The sequence below is a fragment of the Camelus dromedarius genome, chromosome 13, assembly GCF_036321535.1.
Source record: "Camelus dromedarius isolate mCamDro1 chromosome 13, mCamDro1.pat, whole genome shotgun sequence".
Lineage (NCBI taxonomy): Eukaryota > Metazoa > Chordata > Mammalia > Artiodactyla > Camelidae > Camelus > Camelus dromedarius.
This window is the reverse complement of record NC_087448.1, coordinates 12,227,330-12,252,289: the sequence shown is the minus strand read 5'-3', so window position 1 is coordinate 12,252,289 and position 24,960 is coordinate 12,227,330. Positions and strand designations below refer to the sequence as shown.

Here is a 24,960-nt window from a genome sequence, read left to right as displayed (position 1 = left end):
ACGTAGTAAGAATGCATCACAGCAATGATACAACCTATACTAAGAGATAACTACACTTACAAATAAAAAAAGGTTTATAGTACTCATTTTCAAGGCAAACTGATCGTTTACTTTTTTCCTGCTTTCTTCAATTTGAGAAGAACCTTGCTTCTAAGTAGTTTCCTGGGAGTGATGACTTTAGTTACACTATTTGTGGGACATTTTTATAGTATAGTCTTTGAAATCTGGTTGAGGCTTGAAATGTATGTGATCAAAATGATAAGTTTTAAGATTCATAAGAATGTGTCAACAAGGCAGGTGGTCTACACAGAAGATCCCTTTAGCACACGTGTTCCTTCATTTTTGAGCTACCATGTGGCTATACTCTAGGATTTTGTGTTCCAGTTCGTTATTGGAACACTTCACATACTTTTTTCATCTGTACGAAAACCCTCAGCTCTAACTGAAATTAGCGATGCTGCAGAAGAAAATAAAAAGCTTAGCTGTTTAAAAAAAAAGATTAAATCTTGTGGGCTGCTAAATATATGAAGGCTTTCTATATTCTGTTTGCTGATTTTTACCTTTTTTTCAATCAGCGATTTAAAATGATGGTAGATATGTAATGAATAAAGAGAAATAGGTTTAGGTTAGTGAATAGAGGAACATGGAGATTTATTAATTTTGGGCTTATGATAGGATTAGCAGAAAGATATTAGGGGATTCCACTCACTAGAACCTGACTGTACAAGTGCCTCTTCAAACCCCCCCTTCCAATTCTTCTAGATGTATACCCAGAAGTGAATTGCTGGATCATAAAATAATTCTATTTTTAATCTTTTGAGGAACTACCATATTGCTTTCCATAGTGGTTGCACTGTTTCACACTCCCACCAGCAGTGTTGTAAGGGTTCCAATTCCTCCATGTCATCAGCGCTTATTATTTTCCATTTTTTTTTGATAATACGCATCCTAATGGATGTGAAGTGATATCTAGTGGTTCTGGTTTGCATTTTTCTAATGATTAGCGATGAGCATCTTTCCATGTGCTTGTTGGCCATTTCTATACCTTTGAAGTTTGCTGTTTATCTTTGCTGTGTGGTTTCAGTCAAGTAGCTTGGCCTGTTATGTTTTACTTTTCTTACCTGTAAGACAGGAATGGGAATAGTGTGTATCTCATGGAATTGTGTGACAGTTAAGGAAGGTGATGCTCAGTACAGTGCTCCTAGTAAATGGTTTCCATTATATTCATTTTCAGGATAGTTGTTTGGAACTAGCATTGACTTTTCTGTATGAACAATACTTAATGCGATAGCTGGCTTCTAGGTCTGACCTGTGGCTGCTGTATTAACTCCGTTTGATGCAGCTATTATTTTAGTACTGCTAATAGTATCCAGAATTCTGAAAACAGGAGACACCAGAGCTCTTATTGGATGAAGGGCCAGCCTGGGCAAAATTTTGAAATTGGTGTATTTTGTCTTTGATATCCCATGAAGTCCAGAGTCTTGTGCCTTTTTGCTTATCCTAGGACTCTACCAGTGACACTAAGTCTGCCCTCTCCCACAAAATTGTTCTGTGCGCAAAGTTCATACCACCTCCTTGTTTCAGCACTCTTATGCTCCCCCAAACAGCTGTATTTTAGGAAAAATGGCCAAAATTAAGATATTTGTATAAAACACTGGTAGATTTCTATTTCTTTTTTTTTTTAACTTTTTTTTATTGAGTTATGGTCATTTTACCATGTTGTGTCAAATCTATTCCTTTTTTAAAAGAATATTTTTATTGAAGTATAGTGAGTTTACAATCTGTCAGTTTCTGGTGTGCAGCATAATACTTCAGTCATACAGGAACATACATGTATTCGTTTTCATACTCTCTTTCACCATAAGTTACTACAAGATACTGAATATAGTTCCTTGTGCTATACAGTGTAAATTTGTTGTTTATCTATTTTATGTATATTAGTTAGTATCTGCAAATCAAGAACTCCCAATTCTATTCCTTTTGATAAAAGCATTTTTAACCTCAAAGAATATCAGATTAACGGAATTTCAGGCAAGTGCCTATGACACCACACACACTGGGCAGCATTAGCAGGGCAGGTTTGGGGCTACAGGGCTCATCCCTAGGCAGGAAGGAGGTCGTTCTTTCTGAGTGAGTTAGATTTCTCATGTCTGCTGCTTTTTCAAGTTTGTGGCTAGGGGTCCTTGGCTCCTAATATAGGGAGGAGAAGGGGAAAAGGTTGGTCTTTATTGGAAAATGCTGGCTCTAGTTAGGATTATACCTAAAGTTAGTTTCCTCATCATTTGCTGAGATGGATGAGTTGTTAAGAACTTTAATTACTTGTTGTGGAAATTGCAGACTTTCCTACCTTTCCCTTTAATACTGCCCATTTTTTTTCCTGTGTACATTCTGAAGCTCTGCTTTTAGCAGCCTACACATTTATGACAGTAAATTCTCCTGATGACTTCCTCTCCCCGTCTTTCCCTCAGTTCCAGAAGGGAGCATTGAAATATTCTCAAAAAATTATGAGGAAAAATGATTTTTAACCCGAACTTTTATTTATAACAAACTGTTAGGGTTGTTTTTTGCTTGGAGGTTTTCCTTTTTTAGTGTTATAGAGTCTCCATGGAAAGTGTGCTGCTTTTTATTGGGATGTGGATTTTTGACAACTTTCTGAAAATTGTTCTGCTTGGATTTTCTGTCTCTTTTGGACTTGGTTTGAGTTACTCTCTTGAGTCGTCAAATTTATTTGTACAGAATTTAGCAAAGTGGTCTTGTTATTTTAATTTCTTCTGTCTTTATGATTTTTCTCACTTATTTCTTATTTTTTTGTATTTGAGCTAGCTTCCTTTTCTTGACTAGGTTAGAGATGTGTATTGATTTTTGTCAAGAGATAAGCTTGACTTAACAAGTTCTGCTCTTTTTCGGTTTCGTTAGTTTCTGTTTTTGTCCTACAATTCACCTTCAGTTTTTTCCCTAGCTTTGAATCTCATGATTAGTTTATTTTCTTCTTTAACTTTTATTGAACCACTAAAGCTATGAATTGCCCTCTTAGCACCACTTGAGCTAAGGTCCGTAGATTCTGAAAGGTAGTGTTTTTATTAGCAATTTTGGTTTTCATATTCTTTATCTTAAGAGTTGTTGGAGAGTTTAAAAATGATGCACAGAGTGTAGGTGGGAAAATCCTTTTATTTTCTGATTCATTATTAATTTCTAGTGTTAAAACATTTGTGATCAAAGTATGTTTTTACTAATTCCATTTTTTGAAATTTATTACTGTTTTCTTTTTGACCTCAAATGGCTGACTTTTCTTGAGTCACAGGAACTTGAAAGAGGATGTACTCTCGTTTCTGGAATAGAGTTCGGCATATCAGTCAGATCAACCTTACTGTGGTCTCCTTTTCTTCCTTTGTTTTGGGTCCACGTGATCTGATGTGAACAGAGAGGTGAAAGTCTTCTTCCTTCACCAGCACCTTTACGTCTCTCCTCGTATCTCTTTTAATTTCTCTTTGTAAATGGTGCTGTTGTTTCATTTAATGCACAGATATTCATTATGTGTCTTCATTATGATTTCTACCTTTTTTTTTTTTTGCTCTGTTTAATGTTTTAAGCCTAAATTCTCATTATCTGATGTTAAGATAATGAACCAAGAACCTTTATTTACACTTGCTGGGCGAATCTTTGACCATACTTTTAGTTTAAACATTTTGGAATCATCTTGTTTTAGGTGTGTCTGTTGCACAGAGTTGCATTTTGCTTTATGATCTAGTGTGAAGTTCTTTTAAGTAGGTGAGTTAAAGCACATTCATCTTTGTTGAGATGACAAATATATTTGGTCTGAGTACTGTCATTCTATTTTGCCAAAAATCTTTGTTATTTAGCCTTTATTATTTTGTGTACTATTTTGAGATTTAGGAAGGTTTGTATTTTTCTTCTTGGTTGTTTTATAGATTTATTAACTTAGCCCTCTCTCTTTGGGCAATATCTCTGAGTTTCCTACAGCGAGGAACAGTAGTTGCGTGTTTCCTCCTCCTCTTCCACATTCCCCTTCCATTTAATATTTGTCAGCGAAGTTCTCTCTAATGTTTGCCTGTGACGCATCAGTGGGTGATGTTTTCTGATTGCTTCAGTTGTAATTGGTGGGAATTAATGAACTTACTTTCTCATCTTTTCTCTGCTTTCTTCCATTTTTTGTGAGCTCTATCCCTTCTGCATTGCCAGGGCATACACTCTACTCTGTCACTGTAATTCCCCTGATTTGTTTTAGTCTCAGTTCTACATTAAAATATTCAATGTATACCATCCCTTCTTTGACCGTGGTTTCTCTAGCCTTCTCTTGGTGAATTCATCCTACAGCAGTTTCCTTGAGGAACTCCTGGGAAAATTATTTTCTGGCTTCTTCTGTTTTCAAAGCTGTTTGTACCTTTCATACTTGAAAGATGGCTTGCTTATGAAAAAGTCCTTTGTTCATACTTTTTCTGAATACCTTGTAGTTATTTTCCCATTCTCTTCTGCACTGAATATTGCTATAGGGAATCTGGTGCTGTGTGTTTTGTTTTTGGTCTGGCCATCCAAGGAGCCCTTGTCTGTCAGGGGTGTTAATTACACTGGGATGTGTCTGAGTGTTGGCCATTCTCAGCTGTTTTGCCCTGGCCTATTTTCAATACATGGATTCACCTTTCATTTTAGGAAAGTTTTCTCAAATTTGATCTGAATTGTTCTGTTCTGTGGGTTTGGTTTTCTGCTCCAAAGGTTCAGTGATGTATTAGTTGTATTCTCTTTGCTCATCATCTATAGCTGTAATTTTTTTTCCTCTAGTTTTTTAAACTCTATTTTCATTTCATTTTGTTAAGTCCTTATTTTTTCTCTATATGCTTCTTCTCCCTTCTGCTCCTTCTCATTTCATCTTCACTTCCATGGTAGTTTTAATTTGTTCTTATGAGTAGTCAGAACTCAAGAAAAATATTTTTATCTCCTCCTTGTCTCATTATCTCTTTGCTGAGTTCTTACTCTGCTTTGTGATTACCTTTAATAGAGGTGATTGGATTAGGTTTTAAAAGTTTATGCCATAATGTTTGCTCATAATTTTCATATATTCTTTGACTATGTTGTTTTGATGCATGTTCCTCAGGTAAGTTTTGGTGTTTTTTTCCTGTTTTTAATTTAAAATTTAAATATCTTTGAACTGAGGCTATGTCATAAAAAGAGCTATTGCTCATCCTAAAATGACTTGAATTACCTTACCCTGGCTATATGTGTGACACTCCTTTGGGGCATGTGTGTGTAAAGCGGGGCCAGGGACAGGCAGTTTCTGTGCTTAGCAGTTGCAATACTATCTGCTTCACTGTTTCCACAGACATTCTGCTTCCTGCTAAAATGGCCTTTCTGTATAGCCCTGCCCTCTCTGCTTCTCTGAACCAAACCGTGTCCAGGAGGCCTTCTGCTGCCACCCCTGCTGCCCCTCTGCCCGCTTCCATTGCTACACCAAAGGGGTGTATCTTTTGCACTTTGGGGTGAGCCCGTCACCTGCAGAGAGCACACAGTCACTGCTCCCAGGCTCTTTGCTCTTCTCGCGCTTGTGTTTTCCTTGTCTCCTTCCCAGCAGGGCCTCTGCGTTATCTCCACTGTGTCTGCTCCAGATTTCATGCTGCTTGTACTAGGTAAAGGATGCAGGCTGTCCCTCGCTGCAGGGTGAGCCCATACTCAGAGAAAGTATATTTTGCTGGCATTTTCTGTGATCTTTCCCCTTTGAGCTTTCTCAGTATTTGCTTCCTCCTCTCATCTTGGATTCATGGCTGATACTCGCTAATTTTAGCAGTCCTTGTACAATTTCCTTGAATTGTTGTGCTGGAAAGGAAGTGTGCCCCCCACCCGCCGCCATTTACCTTGTTTGTATGATATCCAGGGGGAGACAGTTGGTGCTCCATGGGGCATATTATACTGGTGATCTGATGAACTCTTAAAAAAAGAGCCTCTAAGGTCCTTGTTTTGAGAATAGACTTTTAGGGAAATATGGTGGAAGCTGGGATCATCTGTTATGAAGCTGTTATAGCTATTCAGGTGTACTCAAGATGGCCTGCATCACGGTGTGAGTGTGGAAATGATGAGGAGTGGTTAAATTCTGGATATATTTTGAAGGGAAGCTGACTGGGGGTTTGCTAATGGATTGGTGGGGTGGGAGGGAAAGGGGAGCCATTTGCAGCAAGTGCCTATCTGTCTTTCAGGTATTTTCCTGCGTTGGGGAGCTCATGCTGGCTTTCAGAGGGTAGGGCCTGCTCACAGGGAGACTTTCCTTATGGTGCTTGTCCAGTTGCCAGAATGAGCAGGAGTTTACACATAAGTTACATATTAACTTTTCAGGTGGAGTCCTTTGGTATATTTAAATTCTGGGTGGAACTGCCTTTCCTGTGTCTGTTTCAGGTCTGTTGTAGAGGTTTTGAGTATCCATGGATTTGGTTCTACTTCTCTTCATGGTCCCAGCAACACATCAGGGCCTTCCACAGGCACATCTTCTGTTCTGCTTAGAGACTGGTTCTTGGGCGCTGCTTGGGGTTAGTGCTGCAGCCATCTGCTCCACGTGGCAGGGGGGAGTCTGCCCAGCTATTCCTTGGTCACCTCAGGAAGTAACCTGATGTTTGCCTTAAAGCTCCTCCTGCTTGCTAAACTAAGAATCCGTGGCCAAAAAGAACAGCTTCCAAATCTGCTAGGGCCTCTTTCAGTGTGTATTTGGATTGTGGTTCTCTCTACTTAGGTTTATTCATTATTAGTATGAGCTCATTTGCCTTTTCTCTTCCAGAAATTTTCAGGGTAGTTTTCAGGGCTGCCATGGTTATGTCATTTTTTTTATTTTTGTCACTTTAGTCGGATGGAGGGCAAGCACAGTCCTGTGCTGTCTGCCATCTTGATCTGGTTGTGTGTATTGCTCCTTAAGACCTGGGTGAGGGGAATATGAAAGAATAATAATTTGGGCAAGGTGAAATGTTTTTAGGTTCAGAGGTTAGAAAATGAATTGGCTAGTATGTTATATACTATATATTCAGGGCCTTAATATTTCTGGCTTATATGTTTACAGCTGCTCAGTTATATGGGATAAACATAATTGAATGTCATCTACTTTTTTTGAAGATTTCCCCCTTAGAAAGTGGAATCTGAGAAAACATCATTAAAAATGAACTATCTAATTTATGTCAGTGAGAAATCTTACGTCATCCACATTGAATTCCTAATTAGTTACCTATCCGTAATCATGTGAATTTTCAAAGTCAGTAATTTTATATTTTTCCTATAATGTGAAAAATTTCTTTCTTAAGCTTTTTAAAATATATTTTTATTGAAGTATAGTTTACAATGTTGTGTCAATTTCTGATGTACAGCATAATGCTTCAGTTATACATGAATATACGTTTTCATATTCATATATATTCGTTTTCATATTCTTTTTCACCATAAGTTACTGCAAGATATTGAATATAGTTCCCTGTGTGATACAGTATGAACTTGTTGTTTAACTATTTTATATATGTAAGTTAGATACTGCAAATCTCGAACTCCCAATTTATTCCTTCCCACCCTCTCCCCCACTAGTAACCATAAATTTGTTCTCTAGGTCTGTGAGTCTGTTTCTGTTTTGTAAATAAGTTCGTTTGTCTTTTTTTTTTTTTTAAGATTCCACATAAAAGTGATATCATATGGTATTTTTCTTTCTCTTTCTGGCTTATTTCACTTAGAATGACATTTTCCAGGTCCATCCATGTTACTGTGAATGGCATTATTTTTTTTATGGCTGAGTAGTACTCCATTGTATAAATAAACTACAGCTTCTTTATCCAGTTACCTGTTGATGGACATTTAATCCTCCTCCTGGGCATATATCCAGAGAGAATCTTAATTCAGAAAGACGCCTGCACCCGTGTTCAAAGAGCACTATTTACAATAGCCAAGACATGGAAACAACCTAAATGTCCATTAACAGGTGACTGGATAAAGAAGCTGTGGTATATTTATACAATGGAATACTACTCAGCCACAAAAATGATAAAATAATGCCATTTGCAGCAACATGGATGGCCCTGGAGAATGTCATTCTAAGTGAAGTAAGCCAGAAAGAGAAAGACAAGTATCACTTATATGTGGAATCTTAAAAAAAAAAAAAAAGACAAATGAACATATTTACAAACCAGAAACAGACTCACAGACATAGAAAACAAACTTATGGTTACCAGAGGGGAAGTGGGTGAGAAGGGATAAATTAGGAGTTTGAGACTTGTAGATACTAATATATATAAAATAGAGAAACAGGTTTATACTGTATAGCACAGGGAACTATATTCAATATCTTGTAGTAGCTTATGGTGAAAAGAATATGAAAATATGTATATTCATGTATGACCAAAGCATTGTGCTGTACACCAGAAATTGGCACATTGTAAATTGACTGTACCTCAATTAAAAATTTTTAATTTTAAATTTTTATTTAATTTTTTGGTGGAGGGAGGTAATCTGGTTTATTTAATTGATTAAAAAAATTTTTTGGGGGGGCAGAGGTAGTTAAGTTTACTGACTTATTTTTGCAGGAGGTACTGCAGATGAATCCAGGACCTTGTGTATGCTAAGCATGTGCCCTACTGCTTGAACTATACCCTCCCCCTGATTGATTTTTTAATGGCAATACTGGGGATTGAACCCTGGACCTCGTGCATCCTAGGCGCGCACTCCACCACCGAGCTATACCCTCCATTCTTAAGTGTTAAAAGATAAGAGACGGAAGACTACTTTGGGGGAGATATTCTGAACAATTAAGACTGAAAACATATTTTAAATGTAGAGTTTGCATAAGTAGTAAAATTGAGTATATTGAAGCATTTTCCCCTTGTATTAAACTCCTTCAAAGTACATTGCCTTACTAGGTTGTGATATCAAGTGCTATGAGTATTGCAAGTCAAACCTCACTACTATTTATAATGGCTTTGTGTTTGTGTACTAAATTGGAAAGGTATTTTATGTCACTTGGGTGACAGTAATTTTTAATGTTTCATATTAATATTTAATATTAATGCATTGAGGCAGAAATTGGGATAAAAGCTTGAAGTGCCCCCCCCTTTCCCTCATGAACCAAGGGTAGTGTTGGTTCATTTTTCTAGGCAGTGCAGGATAACTAAATTTGTCCATCTTATTCTAGTATTTCTCATTTTAATCTGCCCAAGGTGCCTTCCTAAACCCCTTCCAGGATTAGCTGTTGCCAAGGCAAATGCTTAGACATTATCCAGAGAGATGTCTTTTCCATAGTGAAATCCATTTCCATAAAAAACTAGAATTTGAAGCCAACAATTCATTATTTGAGTCATCTGTCCAGGGAGAACATTGAGAAAAATTTGTGTTGGTGCTTCCCAAACCCGCCCCAAGATTTGGTGATTTGAAGGGAGGACACATTGGCCTCAGCATGTAGTTGTACTTAGGGCTCAGTTTGTTCTCGTGAAAGGATACAAAACAAGATGAGCAAAGGGGGAAGGTGCCTGGGGTGAAATTCAGAGGAAACCGGGTGCAAGGCTCCAGGTGTCTCTGTGAAATCATGCAGGACCAGCGTAATTCCTCAGCACGGGTGAAGTGTTATCTGCCAGGGAAGTCGGCAGAGACCCGGTACCAGGGCTTTTAGTAGGGCTGGCCGGATAGACACCTTCTGCCTAGCCCATGCGAAAATTCCAGGTTCCCAGGAGGCGAGATGTGTGGCAGAGACCACGTTGTTTGTACAAATGGTTTATGTACAGCGAGCCATTCTTATCAGGGGATGGTGAGAATGCTGCTGAAATCCAACTTCCCAGTCATCGGGCAAGGGCCGGCCTTGCCAGCAGCCCCTCCGCAGGGTAAGTCTCAGGCCTGCTGTGTAGACTTCCTGCTGACATTAGATATCCAGATGCCTTCTATTTTGTAAATGTTTAATCTGAAATAAAAGGTGTGGATTGTCATCAGACTTCCCATACCAGGACTTCTGTGGTTTTCTGTTTTGATTGACACTTTAAAAAAAAAATGAGGTTTGTGCTAGTTTGTGTTGACACTGGTGGGTGAAGAGTCATTTGGATTGCCGACGGTTCCTCCTGCTCCCTTCCTAAGCCTCTGGTTCTTCTGGCCTGTGGCCCCAGAGCTAACTGCGATTTTCTTTGCTGTCTTATTTTCCTGTGTAACAGTCACCTCAGTCTTAGTGATATGGTAAGATGCTTTGTGTATAGGGCTGATATTAAAACACCTCCTGGTTGAGGGGAGATCATGTTGGGAGGGTGGCAAGGAAGCAGGCAGCAGTGGGTTTTACTGAGTGGGAGCAATATGCTACCTAACCTCAGCCTTAATTATGCCTTTTGTAGTTTTGAACAAAATTAAGGTGGTATCACTTCTTAGGCTCATAGTAAAGGCCAAAGAAGGTGCTGGGGATGGTGACTTTATGGTATTTGCAGGGTACGTAAAGGTCACAAATTGTACTTCCTCTTAACAGCATTATCTTAAATATATTTTGACAGCTATTCAGGATTATGAAACTGCTCAGGAACACAATGAGAATGATCAGCAGATTCGAGAAGGTCTAGAGAAAGCACAGAGGCTATTGAAACAGTCGCAGAAACGAGATTATTATAAAATCTTGGGAGTAAAAAGGTGAATTATTAATATAAAATTTGCATTGGTACTTTTAACTAAACTAATTGTTGCTTTTTTCCCCTCTCTGATTCATTTCCTTATGTGATTTCCATCATAGATTAAACCCTAACAATCTGTAACATCATAAAGCTATTTTGACTATATCACAGATATGTTTCTTTGATAGAGACTAGTCATGCAATGATGGAGAATTAGTAGTTGGTAACAAAGACAGGACACTGTAGCATGAATAGGTCCTAGGCCTAGATTTTTTTAAGAAGGTAGGAGTGAACTTTCTTTTGGTGGGGACAGGAGGGAGAGAGCGTTTGGGGAAAAGAAAACTTCTCTAGGCCTAAAAATAACGTGGCACTTTTAGAATGAACTTGCAGGCACAGGGAAAAGGTAACTTACTCAAAATGTGATTTTATATGACCCATCTTCCCTGAAGAAGGGAAGCATCAGTCTTTCAGTCAGAAGTCTGAAACTTTATTCTTTCTAATTAAGCTAATCTGGAAGCAAAATGGAAACTAGGCTTCAAAGAGTCAGGTGTCTTTTAATGTCAAGAACTGAATCATGCTAGTTTGGAAATTTGTAAAGTTTAAAAATGCATCAATGCAATTTTTTATAGGAACATTATAAAGAGCAGGAGTACTTTAATTTATTCCCGGTGAAATTCTAATGTGAGCCAGTATTCCAGGAAGCCCAGCCAGTTTAACGATCGTCCAGAGCTCTCTGTGTCCGACGTTCAGCCTGATACTGCTGGCTCCGTTCAGAAAACCAGGTTGCTCGTTTGCCAGTGGGATCTTATCTGTCTCTTTTAGCTTTCTGTGGTAGCGTGTTGGACATTTCTTAACTACTGATCGTTAATTAATTTTACCTCCCTTCAGAAATGCCAAAAAGCAAGAAATCATTAAAGCATACAGAAAATTAGCACTGCAGTGGCACCCGGATAACTTTCAGAATGAAGAAGAAAAGAAAAAAGCTGAGAAAAAGTTCATTGACATAGCAGCTGCTAAAGAAGTCCTTTCTGATCCAGGTACTGTCTACCTTTAATGTTTCTGTTCTCTTGAAATGGCTGAATCGGAGACTGGTGCCTTCACCCGTCTTAGAGGCCGTGTTGGAAGTGGATGGTGGAGAGCGTGGTCAGTGGGCCTGGGGGGCTGACCCCCGGAGACGGTGACTGTCCCCGGCCTTGCATTTTCATAAGTCCGTCCTTGTGGCTGTCCCCGTCCGACTCTGGGGCCCCTCCCATGCTCGGTGCAGGGGAAAGACCGCCAGGTGTGGACTCAGAAGACCTAAGGGCGACTCTTACCTCTTCTTGAACAAATTCCTAGGACTTCTTTGGGCCTCAGTGGTTTTCACCTGTGGTGTGAAAGTGCAAGAATCAGAGGGCTCCTCTTGGGTTCCTTCCAGCTTTGCAGCGTGAATCCTCATACCAGCTTACAGGTTAGGAAGCTGGCCGCTGCTGCCCAGCCGGGGCGCACCGTGGTGGGCGAGGGGCTGCCCCGCCTTCTGAGAGTGGCTCCCGGGAATCTTGCCTGAAATCAAGCCATCATTAGATTTACTGGTTGCTATAAATGTTATTTCATCATAAGCTAAAATGACCTGGCAAATAAGAGGGAGACAGCTAAGAATTTAGGTACTGTTGAACAATGCTTTGACATTTCCAGAAGGAACTTCATGGTAAGCTAGTATCTCCTGCTTTTCTGTGGCTGTCCATGTCAGTAGGACAAACTATGACTTGAGCTAGACAAGTTCAACAAAATAGAAGGAAATTAAATTTTATGCCCATTTGACAACTTTTTGAACAACGTATCACTTATGCTATGAAACTAATTAAATGATGTTTGTTCTCAAGTACTTTATAATCCAGGGAGGGAGGCTGGGATTACTGAAGCACAGGAGGGTGCATGCTGGTGGTTCCTTCAGTCAGCAGCGCCTCTGATGGGCTCTGTCCTCTCAGCTTGTGTGGCACGGGGGCGGCTGCATCGGACAGGAGGGGGCTCTGGAGCTGAGCTGCGGCGAGCAGGGCTGAGGAGCAGGGCAGCACGCATCGAGAAAAGAGCCACACTCTTAACTCCTAAGGGTTCTTTTCTGTGCTCCGTTCCTTTTTATTGGCCCCTGTCCTTGTTTTAAAGATGAAATAGCTTTTTCTAATCTCTGACGATATGAGCTTGCTCATCTGATGCCTCTCCCCGACTTGCCTGCATTGGCCTGTCTCATCAGGGACTTACCTTGGGACTGACAGGCACAGGAGTGGCCTCTTGGTTCGTACAATAGGGAACCTTCATCCTCTTCAGACTTGATGGTGAGGCACCAGGAAGCTGATCAGACACCTCACAGGTCGATGAGGTTGCGCCTGGCCGCCTTCAACGTCTGGGGTTAGGATGGTGTCGTGGCTGTTGGCTCAGAAGCGCCCGTGTAACTTTGGCAGGTCTTTCTCTGCGGTTACTCATGTTTCTCAGATAAGAGTTTCCTTGGGTAGCTTCTTGTGAGGGGAGATTTAGGGGGTCAGAATTTTAATCAGTGCCCATTTTCAACCCTGATCCTCACCCCCTTCTCTGTGGCTGGTTTCTCTAGTCTGTTTCTCCTGAGACGAAACCTCTGAGCTGGGTGGGGCAGGGAGAGCCAGGATCTGAGCATGAGGCACCAACTGTTCTGACAACTGGGAGGTGTAGTCCCCAGAACCCGCCCTTTCCTGACCTCAGTCAGCGCCTGGGTCTGAATGTGCTGGTCTCTGTTGTAGAAATGAGGAAGAAGTTTGACGACGGAGAAGACCCCCTGGATGCAGAGAGCCAACAAGGAGGTGGCGGCAGCCCCTTCCACAGAAGCTGGAACTCATGGCAAGGGTTCAATCCCTTCAGCTCAGGCGGACCTTTTAGATTTAAATTCCACTTCAATTAAAGCCGCTGTTTTTCTGCTCTTCCTCCTTAATTTTTTTAAAGATTAAAAACAAAAAAGCCTTGTTCGGGATCCTAATGAAAAAAAATCTTCCAACCTTTCAGTCTGTCCATGACCAAAGAATTGTTTTAACAGGAAATAGCCGTTCTTACCCATTTTAGACTTGATGGGTTTGTGAGGCAGGGAGGCGGGACTGGTTCTGGTTCTGGCAGAGCAGCCTGACCCTGTGGTGAATGTCTGGAAGAAACGGTCTGAGGCAGGCTCGCAGATTTTGTTATTTTTCTACACTGGAGCGCGTGGAAATTCTTCTCTCCATATCCTTGTGTAGTGTGTCAGTGCCTGCGTGTGTAAGGAGGATTCTCAGAATATGAAATTCTGAGCTGTATGTTCTTAGGGACAACTTTGCTTAGATTTTGGTCAGTCCAGTCACTTGTAAATATGTTAAATTACAGGGCCTCCTTAATCCGTGTGTGTTTCCATCTCTACGAGCATGAGTGTGGCTGTCACTGAAGGTAGGCTGAGCCCTCTCTTAGAAAACCTCCTACCGAATGATAGTCACTGGAGCCAGGGTTAGAGCTGGGCTGATGTTAAGCATGTATTTTTGTTGTTTCAGTACTTGCAGAATACTGAAAACCACTGAAACAGAATTAATTGTAAAAACCTACAGGCCCTTTTGTTTAATATGAAACACAACAAACTAAAAGGTAATATGCAAAATAGGTTCAGATAATAAAACAGTGGTATTTAAAATAATATTGCTAAAGTGTAGAATGAAATACTTTAACAACTGAAGTTGTGAGTTAAACAGCATTTCCTGTAACAGGATTGACTTAGAAACGTAAAGTTGCTCGCTCAACATAAACAAAAAGAACGCCCTTTCCCACTTTAAAAAACTCAGCCGGCAGCTTCTCTCACGTCCTGGCCCCCGGCCGACCAACCGTGGACTGTGTGTGGGGAGCCACACGGGACTGTCTGAGGTGGGCGTCAGCTGGCAGGCCGCCCCCTGCCAGACGTTGATGCCTCTCGGTGTCCTCCTGCCTAGAAGAACCCACAGGTGTGCAGATCTCATCAGCTCTGGCGGGTTCCCACCATCAAGATGGCATCTCTTCTTGGGATGCCTCCTTCTTACCTTTTAAGAAATGAATTATTCAGTCTTTATATATTGGGTAATTTTTTCCCTAAAAAATGAGTTATTTTAATGAAGAGCATTAAATATTTATGGAACTATTGATGCTGCATTTAAAATTTAAGAGTTACTTTAGATAAGAATTATTACCTTTATTCTGGAAAGGTTTTTGTTTTTGCCTCAGAGCATTTTGAAGCATTTTAAGCACTATGAGCCTAATATATTGTTTGTAGGAAATCAAGCATTTTCTTTGAGTTGTAGGGGCCATCCTGACCGCTGATAGCCACAACAGCCAGCCAAGCACAAATCGTTTTCTTCTGCAGTCATCCTGAAACATATGTGGCAAAAAATTTTTTAAAAACTGAGACAAAATCACATAGTTGAGCAAAATACGTAAGTGCTTTTCGCATCTATTTAGTTTCTTTCTTACCAATAAACAACGTTGCATTTTGAAAAGTAGTGAACAGCTTTGCAGCTTTCATTTTGTTTTATTGTCTTAAAATTCAAACCCGTGTGAAAATAATTTCTAAGGGAAATTCACATTTGCTTATTCTTCAATCTGGTTACTTCATTGGTTATTATCGGCAATGTTTTTTTCAATCTGGTTCTTTTGTATACGATGTCACTGTGACCTCTTTGAAATTGAGCGATGGCTTCTTCCTACTTTTGACAAGTAAGAATTTTCACACAGAATCAGAACAAAGGAAGTATCAAATCATGTGCCTCTCCATTGGGAGGAGAGGGTGAAAAGTTGCCAACGAGGAGCTAGAGGGAGCCGAGATGGTTGGGGGCTGGGCCACGTGGGCCGTGTGTCCCCAGCACCTGTCATCTTGCTGACTGCCACCCCCTGCTGCCTAGAGGGTTGCTGGCTTCATTTCTCTCTCCACCTGTAATAACTGTAAGTCCCGTTCCTAAAGTCTCACCATGGATTTATTTTGGTCACCGTAACAAACGTGCAGGGTTACTTTTCATGATGAGAGAGAAGCAGCTATGGTGCCAAGTGCCAACGCCACTGAGAAACTCTCTGGACTCTGGTTTTGCTGATTGATGAAGTAAATAAGGACCTTTAAGTTCCAGCCTGGAGGGTCACCAGCAGTCTTCCGGTGTCTGCCTGCGTGGGAAGATGGCCACCCCATGGTCCCCCTCACAGTGACAGAAGTGCTGGGAGTGTGGAGGCACGAGCATTGGTCCGGGCAGCCTGGTGGAGGAAAACGTTACCAGAGGAGCAGGAAGAGCCCCTGACCTGATCTACTCCCAGGACCGCTCCCTAGACTGCAGGTGCCTGGTAACCTGGCTCTTTCTGGAAGAGGAGAATGAGGCAGCTAGCCTTGGTTGTATGGCGTTCCTGTCTCAAACTCTTCCCTCCCTCCTCGGTGAGCTCCAGGAGTGGTTCGTACACTGTGCGTATTTTCCACAGCAGCAAGTATTAAACATATCAGCCTCTAAACAAGAAAAGTTCTAAAAGAGAGCATAAGTTAATTTAATGCCCCCTTCTGAAAGTTTGTGCTTTCTCATCATGGATAAATGAAAATTGGAAAACGACTTCAATAGTTTACGAATGTGAATTGGATGTACTAATTTTAAAACTTCTTTCTCTTTAGCCAGTATTAAAAGTTCATTTTAAATATCAGTATAAAAAAAGAACTTCTGGGACTCTGATAATGGAATGTAAAAACTACCCCCAGTTTTTTTAAGAGAAAAATACTACTGATAACCAAGTAGGGGAAAAAAAAGCAACTAGAATCACACTTTGAAATTGGCATGATTTGCTATGCATGGTGGAGTATGAATGAGTTCACCTTTAAAGCATGAAATTGGTCAGAAGTTGTGTGTGACGTTTACCATGAAAAGAGGGCACAAGATGCCTAAGTTAAAGGTGGCTCCTCAGCCAGGGTTGTGCCTCCTTCAAGGGATGGGGCACTGGTGACAGGCCTTGTGCTGAGTCTTCACTGACTGCATATCAGTGGGTAACCTAGAGAAAGTCATGCACCTTTGCTGAATGTAGTTGACTTTCCCACATTTATTAAGGAAGGAGGAAGCCAAGTGCTGATTTGTCAACAACAGCCTTACTCTAAATCAGATCATTCCTTTTTTGTTTGTTAGTAGCAGAGTTTATTCTGTAATTGCACATACTGTTAATAGGTGGAGATAATTTGTTGTGTTTAATGGATGATCTCATTTGCTGAATGATTTAAGAGTAAAATTAGCCACTGCGTGGCTCTGTGTATAGTAAACAGGTTTTGTTTCCCTCCTCTGTGGTTGAACCTCTTACCTGTAGTGGAGAGCAGAGCGAAGAGCAGGTAAAAATTGGAGATGTTCGGTAAGTTAAAATCCTCCTCCTACTGCAAGGCTGTAGTTGGTTTGAATGAACAAGACTAAGTAACTTACTCCATCTCAACTTAGTGTTTTAATAAAAAAGACACTGAAAATTAATTGAAGTGGGTTTCAGACATGTCTACCAAATATGGGTACTATTTTTATGCCCGTGTATTTTCACATTTAATAAAAATATTTATGGTCAAATCAGTACTTTCTTGCTTTCAACTCCTTTTTAGTCTTTTGGAGTCTATGTTCCACCTCTGCTTTATGTGTGATCTGCGACTGAGATGCCAAGGGCTCTCCCTGATCCCAAGAGCTCTTAACTCCTGTAGTCCAGGACAGTGTGGCCTTAATGAGAGGCCAGCGCTTCACTCTCAGTACTATTGAAATCTAATACTTAATTTGGTTTTGAGGACGTTCTCTTTTATACCATAACATGCACATTTTTGTGAAAGTTCTGACAGTTCAGCATCTCAGGCACTGGAGTTGGGACCTGGCACGCAGGAACACCCATTTCTCTGGGCAGGTTCCCACTCGTGGCGAACTGCACTTTTAATATTAAGGAAAAGCCTGATTTTACCTGTAACTGCAGGCTGACAGCCTGTGCTTCCTGGAAGTCCTCTCTCCCTCTGGGGGGAGGTCCTAGGCTCTGAACTTGAGGACCACTGGAGTCTGACCTCCTGTACTGGAGCATCTGAGAGGCGTGAAGACTTTGGATTGTCTTTAGTCTCAGATTCTGGGTTTACTTTATACCTAAAACTTACTACTAAAACTTAAATGTCTTTACCCGGTTAAAGCTCCGAATCTAACTCTCAGATGAACTCTGTTCCGACTTTCCTCTGAGGAGGAGGAGGGCGTGGACTGTAACTTCTCACAGATAGAAAATAACCAATTTTCCTCTCTCCCAGGATTTGATTTTTGTTAAAATTTGATACAAGGTCTGAAAACCAGAATCCAGGAGGGGGAACATCTGTTGGCGCCCTCGGGCTCCTGCCACATGCTCGCCACAGGCCTGCGGTTCAGCTCCCTGAAGTGTCCCCGAGGACGGGAGATTCCCATGTGTCACAGCAGGTATATGCACTTGACACAAAACTGTTAAAGTGAGCCACCTTAAAGGAGAGCCGCCTGTAAAGACATTTATAAAGCTGGATTTTCAGATACAAGGTATCATTCATCTGGAAGTAAGACATGTAAAGTTAACCATTCAAATGACAAGATACAAACTGGGAGGAGAGCCATTGAGGCTGTTTACATTATTCTGCAGTTTGAGCTCACAGTCTGTGAAACAGGCTCATGCACAGTGGAGGTGGAAGTCAGGAGTGACTGTGGCAATCAGGTGCCATTGCCCAGCGCGTGCCCTCTAACCGTCGGCTGGGCTGCCCAGAACGTCACAGGAGAGCTCAGTTAGCCGGGTTGGTGCATTTGGCCTCAGCGAGAAGCGTACTTACAGAGTCTCTTACCTCTCACCAAGCCTGACGTTACACCGACTCTGAAGAGGAATGAGCCAGAGACCCCATGGAACTGGCTGCCCAGGGCAGGTTACCACTCCAGCCCTTGGGACCCTGGAAAGCCACAGGAATAGTCGCGTTCCATCAGGCAGGCCACACCCAGAGCACTCCGTGCCATGACAGACAGACACTAACAAGTTACAGAGGGAGGGTTCCTGAGACGGCGCGAGTGGCCTTGTGATCTCTTATTAGGAATGAATGATGCTGCTGGGAGCAGAGTAGTTATTCTCAAATACGCTAAGGAGCTGTGCCGTCAAATAGAAGAAGAGCTCGAAGGAGCAAGAGTAGAGGCTGCCAGTAGACAACGTCTGGCTCACTGGGAGCTTGGTGTGGAGCTGTCCAGAGATGGACTCGCCAGTCTCTAGGGGCAGACAGTTCCATATGAGTCTGGAGTTTCCAAGATGGCCTGAGGCTTTACCCGGCAGGGCCGTGTAAGGGGGGCTGACACACAGGCTAAAGTCTGTTAGATGTTCCTCAAGCCTCACTTATTAACAGTCATCTGGAGAGCTGCTTAAACAAGTTATGATTCCCACGCTCACCTCAGCTCTACCGAGTCAGCTTCTTCAGGGGACGGGGTCCAAATGACATTGAGGTCTCCTCCGGTCCCAAGAGCCCATGATTCTAGAATAGTTGGATAGTTTTACTCTTCCTACTCATCTAATATACAGCAGGAAAAAGAAACTATTTACATTCTTAACTTAGTTTCTATAAAGCTAGCCGTTCACCTCATAAGCCTGGAAACATCATTTTATGAAATAAAAATTAGAAACATTAAAAAATATAAATGTAGCATAGGGTTAAAACATCATATAGCTTAAGATAAGTAAGTGATTACAGTGCGACACTACTTCATTTAAAAATAATAGTTAGGATATAAATGAGCTTAAATTTTTTAGATTGATATTCAGAGATAACCATGAGTTCTTTTATTTTCTCAGAAGAAGAAAACACAAAATAGGTTTCTCTAATTTTAAATGCATCTTGTGAATAAAGAAATACAGATGCACTTAGGGCTGGAATATCCAAAGACGTAGATGGTGTGATGAATCCCCATGAGGACCAGCTAGTCAGATATGTTCTTCTACTTGGTTATCTGGCAAAATAGCACTAACTGGTGAAAACCCAGTGTCTTAAGCAATCAGGAAAGAGGAACAATCTAGTTTTAGGTACTCAATGGTTATTGCTTATATAACTTAAACTCAGTCAAGACATTAAATACATGTATTTTAAATAATTAATATATTTTAAATTGAAGAATATTCCTTAATGAAACTTCCAGAAGTCTTAGCAGTAGTTCCACACTTCCCCAGCAGGTGGCAGATTTCTTGTCATCTTCTTACAGAAGCCAGTGCTAGAGTTCATCATGTGTCAAAACTGTAGGGGAGGAAACTTTACTTAGCTCTTGAAATATTAAATATCAAATTAGTTTAAATCTCACTGATTTATGAAATAATATAAAAATCACAGGTGCTGGCTGAGGATCCTCTTGCTTGTTAGTTAATACCTACTTGCTTCATTACGTGACATGAGAACAGCTCTTTGTACATTACAGCATCTGTTATATGGAGGCCTTGAAAAATACTAATAGATTACTCACCATGTGCCAAACATCCTGTCATTAATGTAATGTATGGTCCTCATCTAAGATGGGAGGACAGAGCATTCAAACACAGACGTAACTGCTACACAAATGTGAGAATCTTAGAGATCAAAACAGTTTCTTATCCTGCATCACTGAGCTGTCACATACTAGCTGATTTAAGAATACCGAGAATTTAAGATGATATTTTCAGGCAGAAATTAATTAAAATACAACTTAAATAGATCCTGTTCCACAATTCAAGATGGCAGACTATGTTTCTGTCTTCACTAAATTCCACTGGAAAGATAAGAAACAGAAAAGGGAGAGCCATAATGACAGTGGAGGAAGTGGTTATGACACAACACTGGAGGAAAGGCATTAATACATTTCTGAAAGTAGAAAACAGAACACACAGCGGAGATGATGAGTCGACTTACTTGACAGAGAAAAGCTGCCTCTTTGGATTTAAGTAAAAGAGGACTTCCAATTTCACTCTATATAATTCCACATTGTTTTAATGTTTATCGTGAACATGTCTTAAATTTGTTATTAAAAATTAAAAAACCCCAAAATCTCTTTTGTAAAACTCATTTATACACATAACCATACACAAACACATACACACAGATACGCATTTTTCTTTAAGATGTGGGTCAATCATAAATATTCTGTAACCTATTTTTTAACTTAAAAATGCGCTGTCTGCACAGACCTATCTTAATTCTCTTGAGAGGCTATGCTGTATTTCATTGTATGTATCAATGTTTATTCAATCAATCCTGTATTGATGGATAGACTCTATTCATTATTAAAAACAATGCTGTAACAAACAGTGTGTACATATGTCATTTTATTGTTTAAATATAAATTTCTTATGAATTGCTGGGCCAAAGGGCATATGTATTTTAACTTTTTATGCATATTACAAAATTTCCCTAATTGCTACTGTATGTCTGTGCATGGGACAGCGCTTACTGGTCAACATCCTTGCTAATGCTGCGTATTGTTAATCCTTTAACTCTCCAATTTGATGAGAAACGTTTCATCTCAATGTTTTATGCATTTAAAATTTTTTCTGAGGTAATTATCTGAATTTTCTTTTTGCTTTCTTTCCTTCTCTCCCTCTTCCCTCTGTCTGATCTTTCTCTCCCTTTGAAAACAGTTATACCACTTACAGAATAATCCTTCTGAATTGAAATGGTATCTTTATACTAGATTATTAAAAATACATGGGTGTATTTTAAATATTGAAATTCTCTGACAACACCCATTGGTTTTGTAACAGAGTCAAGATGAAACACAATTTCATGCTTATATGGGAAAGTTTTAATATATAATCATTTCAGCCTCCCTAAAAAATAAGACTGAGGAAAATAAGAATTATATTCTGAACTGGAAAAAAGTACTGTGAGGATTAACTAATATAACCTGTGAAAGTCTCTAACATGCAGACTGGAACACAAAAAAGCTTAGTACTATTTTTAAGAAAGAGCAAAGGACAATAGAAGGACATGCACTGACCAGGAAAAGGAATTATGAGGGAATCAGGAAGTTATACCAGCTTTAAAAGAATATCCAACACATAATACTTATTGGTGTTGAAGGTTCATGTAGGGTGATGAAATGCTAAGGTCACCACGGTTTTTTAAATCTAGGAAATGGAAACAAATTAACCCAAATCACCCTCCAGTCTATGACTAAGGCTTTAGAAGCAGGAACCAGCTTTCCATGGGGAAACCTACATCATGTACGAGATTAATTGAGGAAACAGAAGGTAATACTTGGTTAGCTATGTAAGGCTTTTATTAAACTTTAGGGCTTGGATTTTCACATTTAGGAAATTCAGTGTGTCTCAAAGATAAGTTTTCCTTTTTTTTTTTTTTTTTAACCTCTAAAGACAGTGCTATTACCACCCTTCTACGTGGTGATAGGACTTGAAGCTATATCCATGGGGGAACAGAGTCTCTATCCATGTTTTAAGTTTGTGAGCTTAGTCCACAAAAAAATGAAATCTGTAGTCATGTCACAAACTTTCGTAAAGAAATTCTGACTTAATCATTTGATCACTAAGAAGTGAGTTTGTAATTTATTCTAATTTCACTTAATGCAACACATGGTTCACACACCACTGCAGAGTGATAACTTACTCGCAGTTGTCTTCTTGTTGTCAAGGTGATCTAGCAGTTGCCGTATCTCAGCATCATACTCCACCCATTCTGGGACAATCCTGGCAGCAGCTTTTAGTTTAGGTTCTTTCGTTTTGGGGTTATTGCACTGAAAGTTTAAGTAAAGCTCTGTTAATGAAAAACCACATTCCAGGAAACATAAAGGAAACACTTGCGGACACTTCTACGTCACTAGAGCAAACAAAATTTTATAAAAAGCAGAGCCCTAAGTGCTAAATACTTGAAATGTTAAAATTAGTTTAACAGAGAAAGGGTGAAATGAAATGGCAAATCACAGTTTATGTAAGCAGTAGGTGTTTAATGCAAACAACCTCAATCAGAAATTTAAACAAAAATCATTTAAAGACATTCTGATGGTTCATAAGAAGTTTGTCAAACAATTCTGTAAAATGTTTTCACGGAAGATTACTGACCATCCTGTAAAAGAACACATAATGAATTATTTTCTTGCCTTTTCTCTGGGCTAAAACCTCGTTTACATACTTTATATTTTCCATAGACAAAAACTATTTGTTATCCTTTAGAAATGTCTTGAGTTTCTTTGGCAGAAATACTCATCCTCCTTCATATGCCTCTGTTCTAACTAGCAGCTATGATATTAAAAATCAGTTAATTGGAGCTTATTTGTCAAAATACTGATAGTTGTCAAATTCAGAGTAGTCCATAAATCTCCACACCTTAAACATACTCAGTCTGTTTTACAGGCACAGTGGAAAAACTCAGTCTTCATGGTTCCAAGTCTTAGTAAGACTCAGACAGTCCACACTTACTAGTAGTAAGACCTATAAACGCCACAACTTTGTGTGAGTGTATGTGTGCATGCCCACACGCAGAATCTTAGTTTCTTATATGCAAAAGAGGAAATTAAAACAAGATCATCTGCAAGGTTTCTCTAATATTTGATTCAACTGTTTAATTAGCAATTGGTCCTACTATAGTGTTTCTTGGGAAATTAAAGGTTAAAAGGCAAAAAGTATAGGAGGAGTTTAAGAAGGATCTGACTTTGGATGTATTTAAAGGTACAGCAGACAAGACCTGCTAATGGGTTGGATGTGAACTGTGAGAAAAGAGAGGCATCAAAATGACCCTGATGTCTTTGGCTTGAGCAATGTAACGAATGGAGATGCCCCTGAGACAGGAAAGACTGTGGGGGGAGCAGCTACTTCACAAAGTTACCCAGGCATCCCACCTGCCCTCTGCGAGGCGTTAACAGAGAGCGTGTCTTGAAGCCACTTCTACGTGCTGTTTTCTAATGGTTGCCCCAACTTCCCTTCCCCTTCATCCCTCAGTTACGAGCCCTGAGGCTGCTGCCTTAATCCCTTCCTCATCCTCATTAAGTATTTTCAGTTCCTTCCACTGTGGATTTTTTCTCCAGTGATGCATCTCTGGAGGAAGTGGGAAACAGGATCTTCTTTGTAGAAATGAACTTCACAGGTAATGTGCTCTATAAAGTAAAGATAATGGAACTACTTTCTAGTTGTCTCAGAGACGATTAAAACAAAAATACTATGTTTTCCTTAGTTTACGCTAGTTTCCTCCCCTGCAGTCTCTGTCAGTGGTGCTGAAACGAGGTGACCATGCCCCCCAGGGGGTCTTCAGCAAAGTCTGAGGCATTCTGATAGTCCCGACGAGGGGTGGGGGGCGCTGCTGCCATCTACAGGGGAGCCGCGCACCAGCAGGACCCTCGCTTAGGTCCGTGCCTGGGTGTGTGTGAGCCCACTGAGATTTGGGCACTTGTTAGGGTAGCTCATGTTAACCTCAGCACTAAAGACCCCAAGGGGAACTCATGTCGCTAATGTATGAGTCACAACCCTATGAGTTGTGCTCAGTAATGCTCTTGACCTCTCTATAGAGATTTCCCTTGCTTTTTCCTTACGAATGCCATCTCGTCTCTGCTGAATTCTGTCACCCATGACTGCACCCTACCATTCTGGCATGCTCCTTTTTCCCTGTACCTTTCTACACGTATCTGGAAAAAGGTCTCTATATTTTATTGTCCTGCTTATTTTGTTCAAAACCATGAGTTCTAATATTTTGACAATTTGTTCTTCAGTGATGATCTTGTAAACAATTACACTTAAATTTGCACATAAAAACAACATGGTCAGAAAAAGAATGACAATACCTTGTAGCTATTAAAAATAATACATAGTATGGGAATGTAGCTTCTAGACAGTTGGACAATAAATTAGTTTGAAATATTTCATGTCTAGGAGATTTAAACTGTAGCATATGCTGCTTAAAATGAAAAACTAAAGAAAAAATTTCTCAAAAATAATGAAGAAACAGAGACATGTATAGGATAATTTAAGTAGACAGAATTATTTTGGTTGTCTTTATGTGAGAAAATTATTGGCAGGAGAACAAAACTGATGATATGTTAAGATGAGAGCTAATCCATAAACGTTTCAGCCAGCTCATGGCCTTTCTTTCAAAAGGCCCTGTGCCCAAAAGAATGAACACAGCTGGCCTGAGACTGCTATTCTTAGAAAGGTCTGCTGGCAAGGCTGGCCCTTGGCTGGCATCTGGGAACCTGGGTGTCAGGAGTGTTCCCACCATTCCCTGACAAGAATGGCTCACTTTCCCTAAATAGCACAAATAATGGTTCATGCCGAGTGCTGGCTTTCCTGCTGGGTGCTGGGAATTTTGGTGCGTGCCAGGTAGAGGGGTGCTTACACAACCAGCCCCCAGTAAGGCTCCTGGGCACTGGGTCTCTGGTCAGTGTCCCTGACGGAC

General features: G+C 40.3%; 2 protein-coding genes across 2 annotated transcripts in view; one reads left to right on the top strand and one right to left on the bottom strand.

Annotated features, from left to right (window-relative positions):
* DNAJC3 (DnaJ heat shock protein family (Hsp40) member C3) overlaps window positions 1-17,155 on the top strand; it is a 56,087-nt gene extending 38,932 nt beyond the window's left edge. Inside the window, exons 10-12 of the mRNA XM_031466221.2 lie at window positions 10,488-10,620; window positions 11,490-11,638; window positions 13,349-17,155. Of these exons, the coding sequence (XP_031322081.1) occupies window positions 10,488-10,620; window positions 11,490-11,638; window positions 13,349-13,506 (440 nt within the window). The 3' untranslated portion in view covers window positions 13,507-17,155. The remainder of the gene's footprint in view (window positions 1-10,487; window positions 10,621-11,489; window positions 11,639-13,348) is intronic.
* A 2,521-nt stretch (window positions 17,156-19,676) lies between these two features.
* Window positions 19,677-24,960, bottom strand: part of UGGT2 (UDP-glucose glycoprotein glucosyltransferase 2) — a 137,774-nt gene continuing 132,490 nt past the window's right edge. Inside the window, exons 38-39 of the mRNA XM_031466220.2 lie at window positions 22,186-22,312; window positions 19,677-19,830 (exon numbers count right to left, since the gene is read on the bottom strand). Of these exons, the coding sequence (XP_031322080.2) occupies window positions 19,808-19,830; window positions 22,186-22,312 (150 nt within the window). The 3' untranslated portion in view covers window positions 19,677-19,807. The remainder of the gene's footprint in view (window positions 19,831-22,185; window positions 22,313-24,960) is intronic.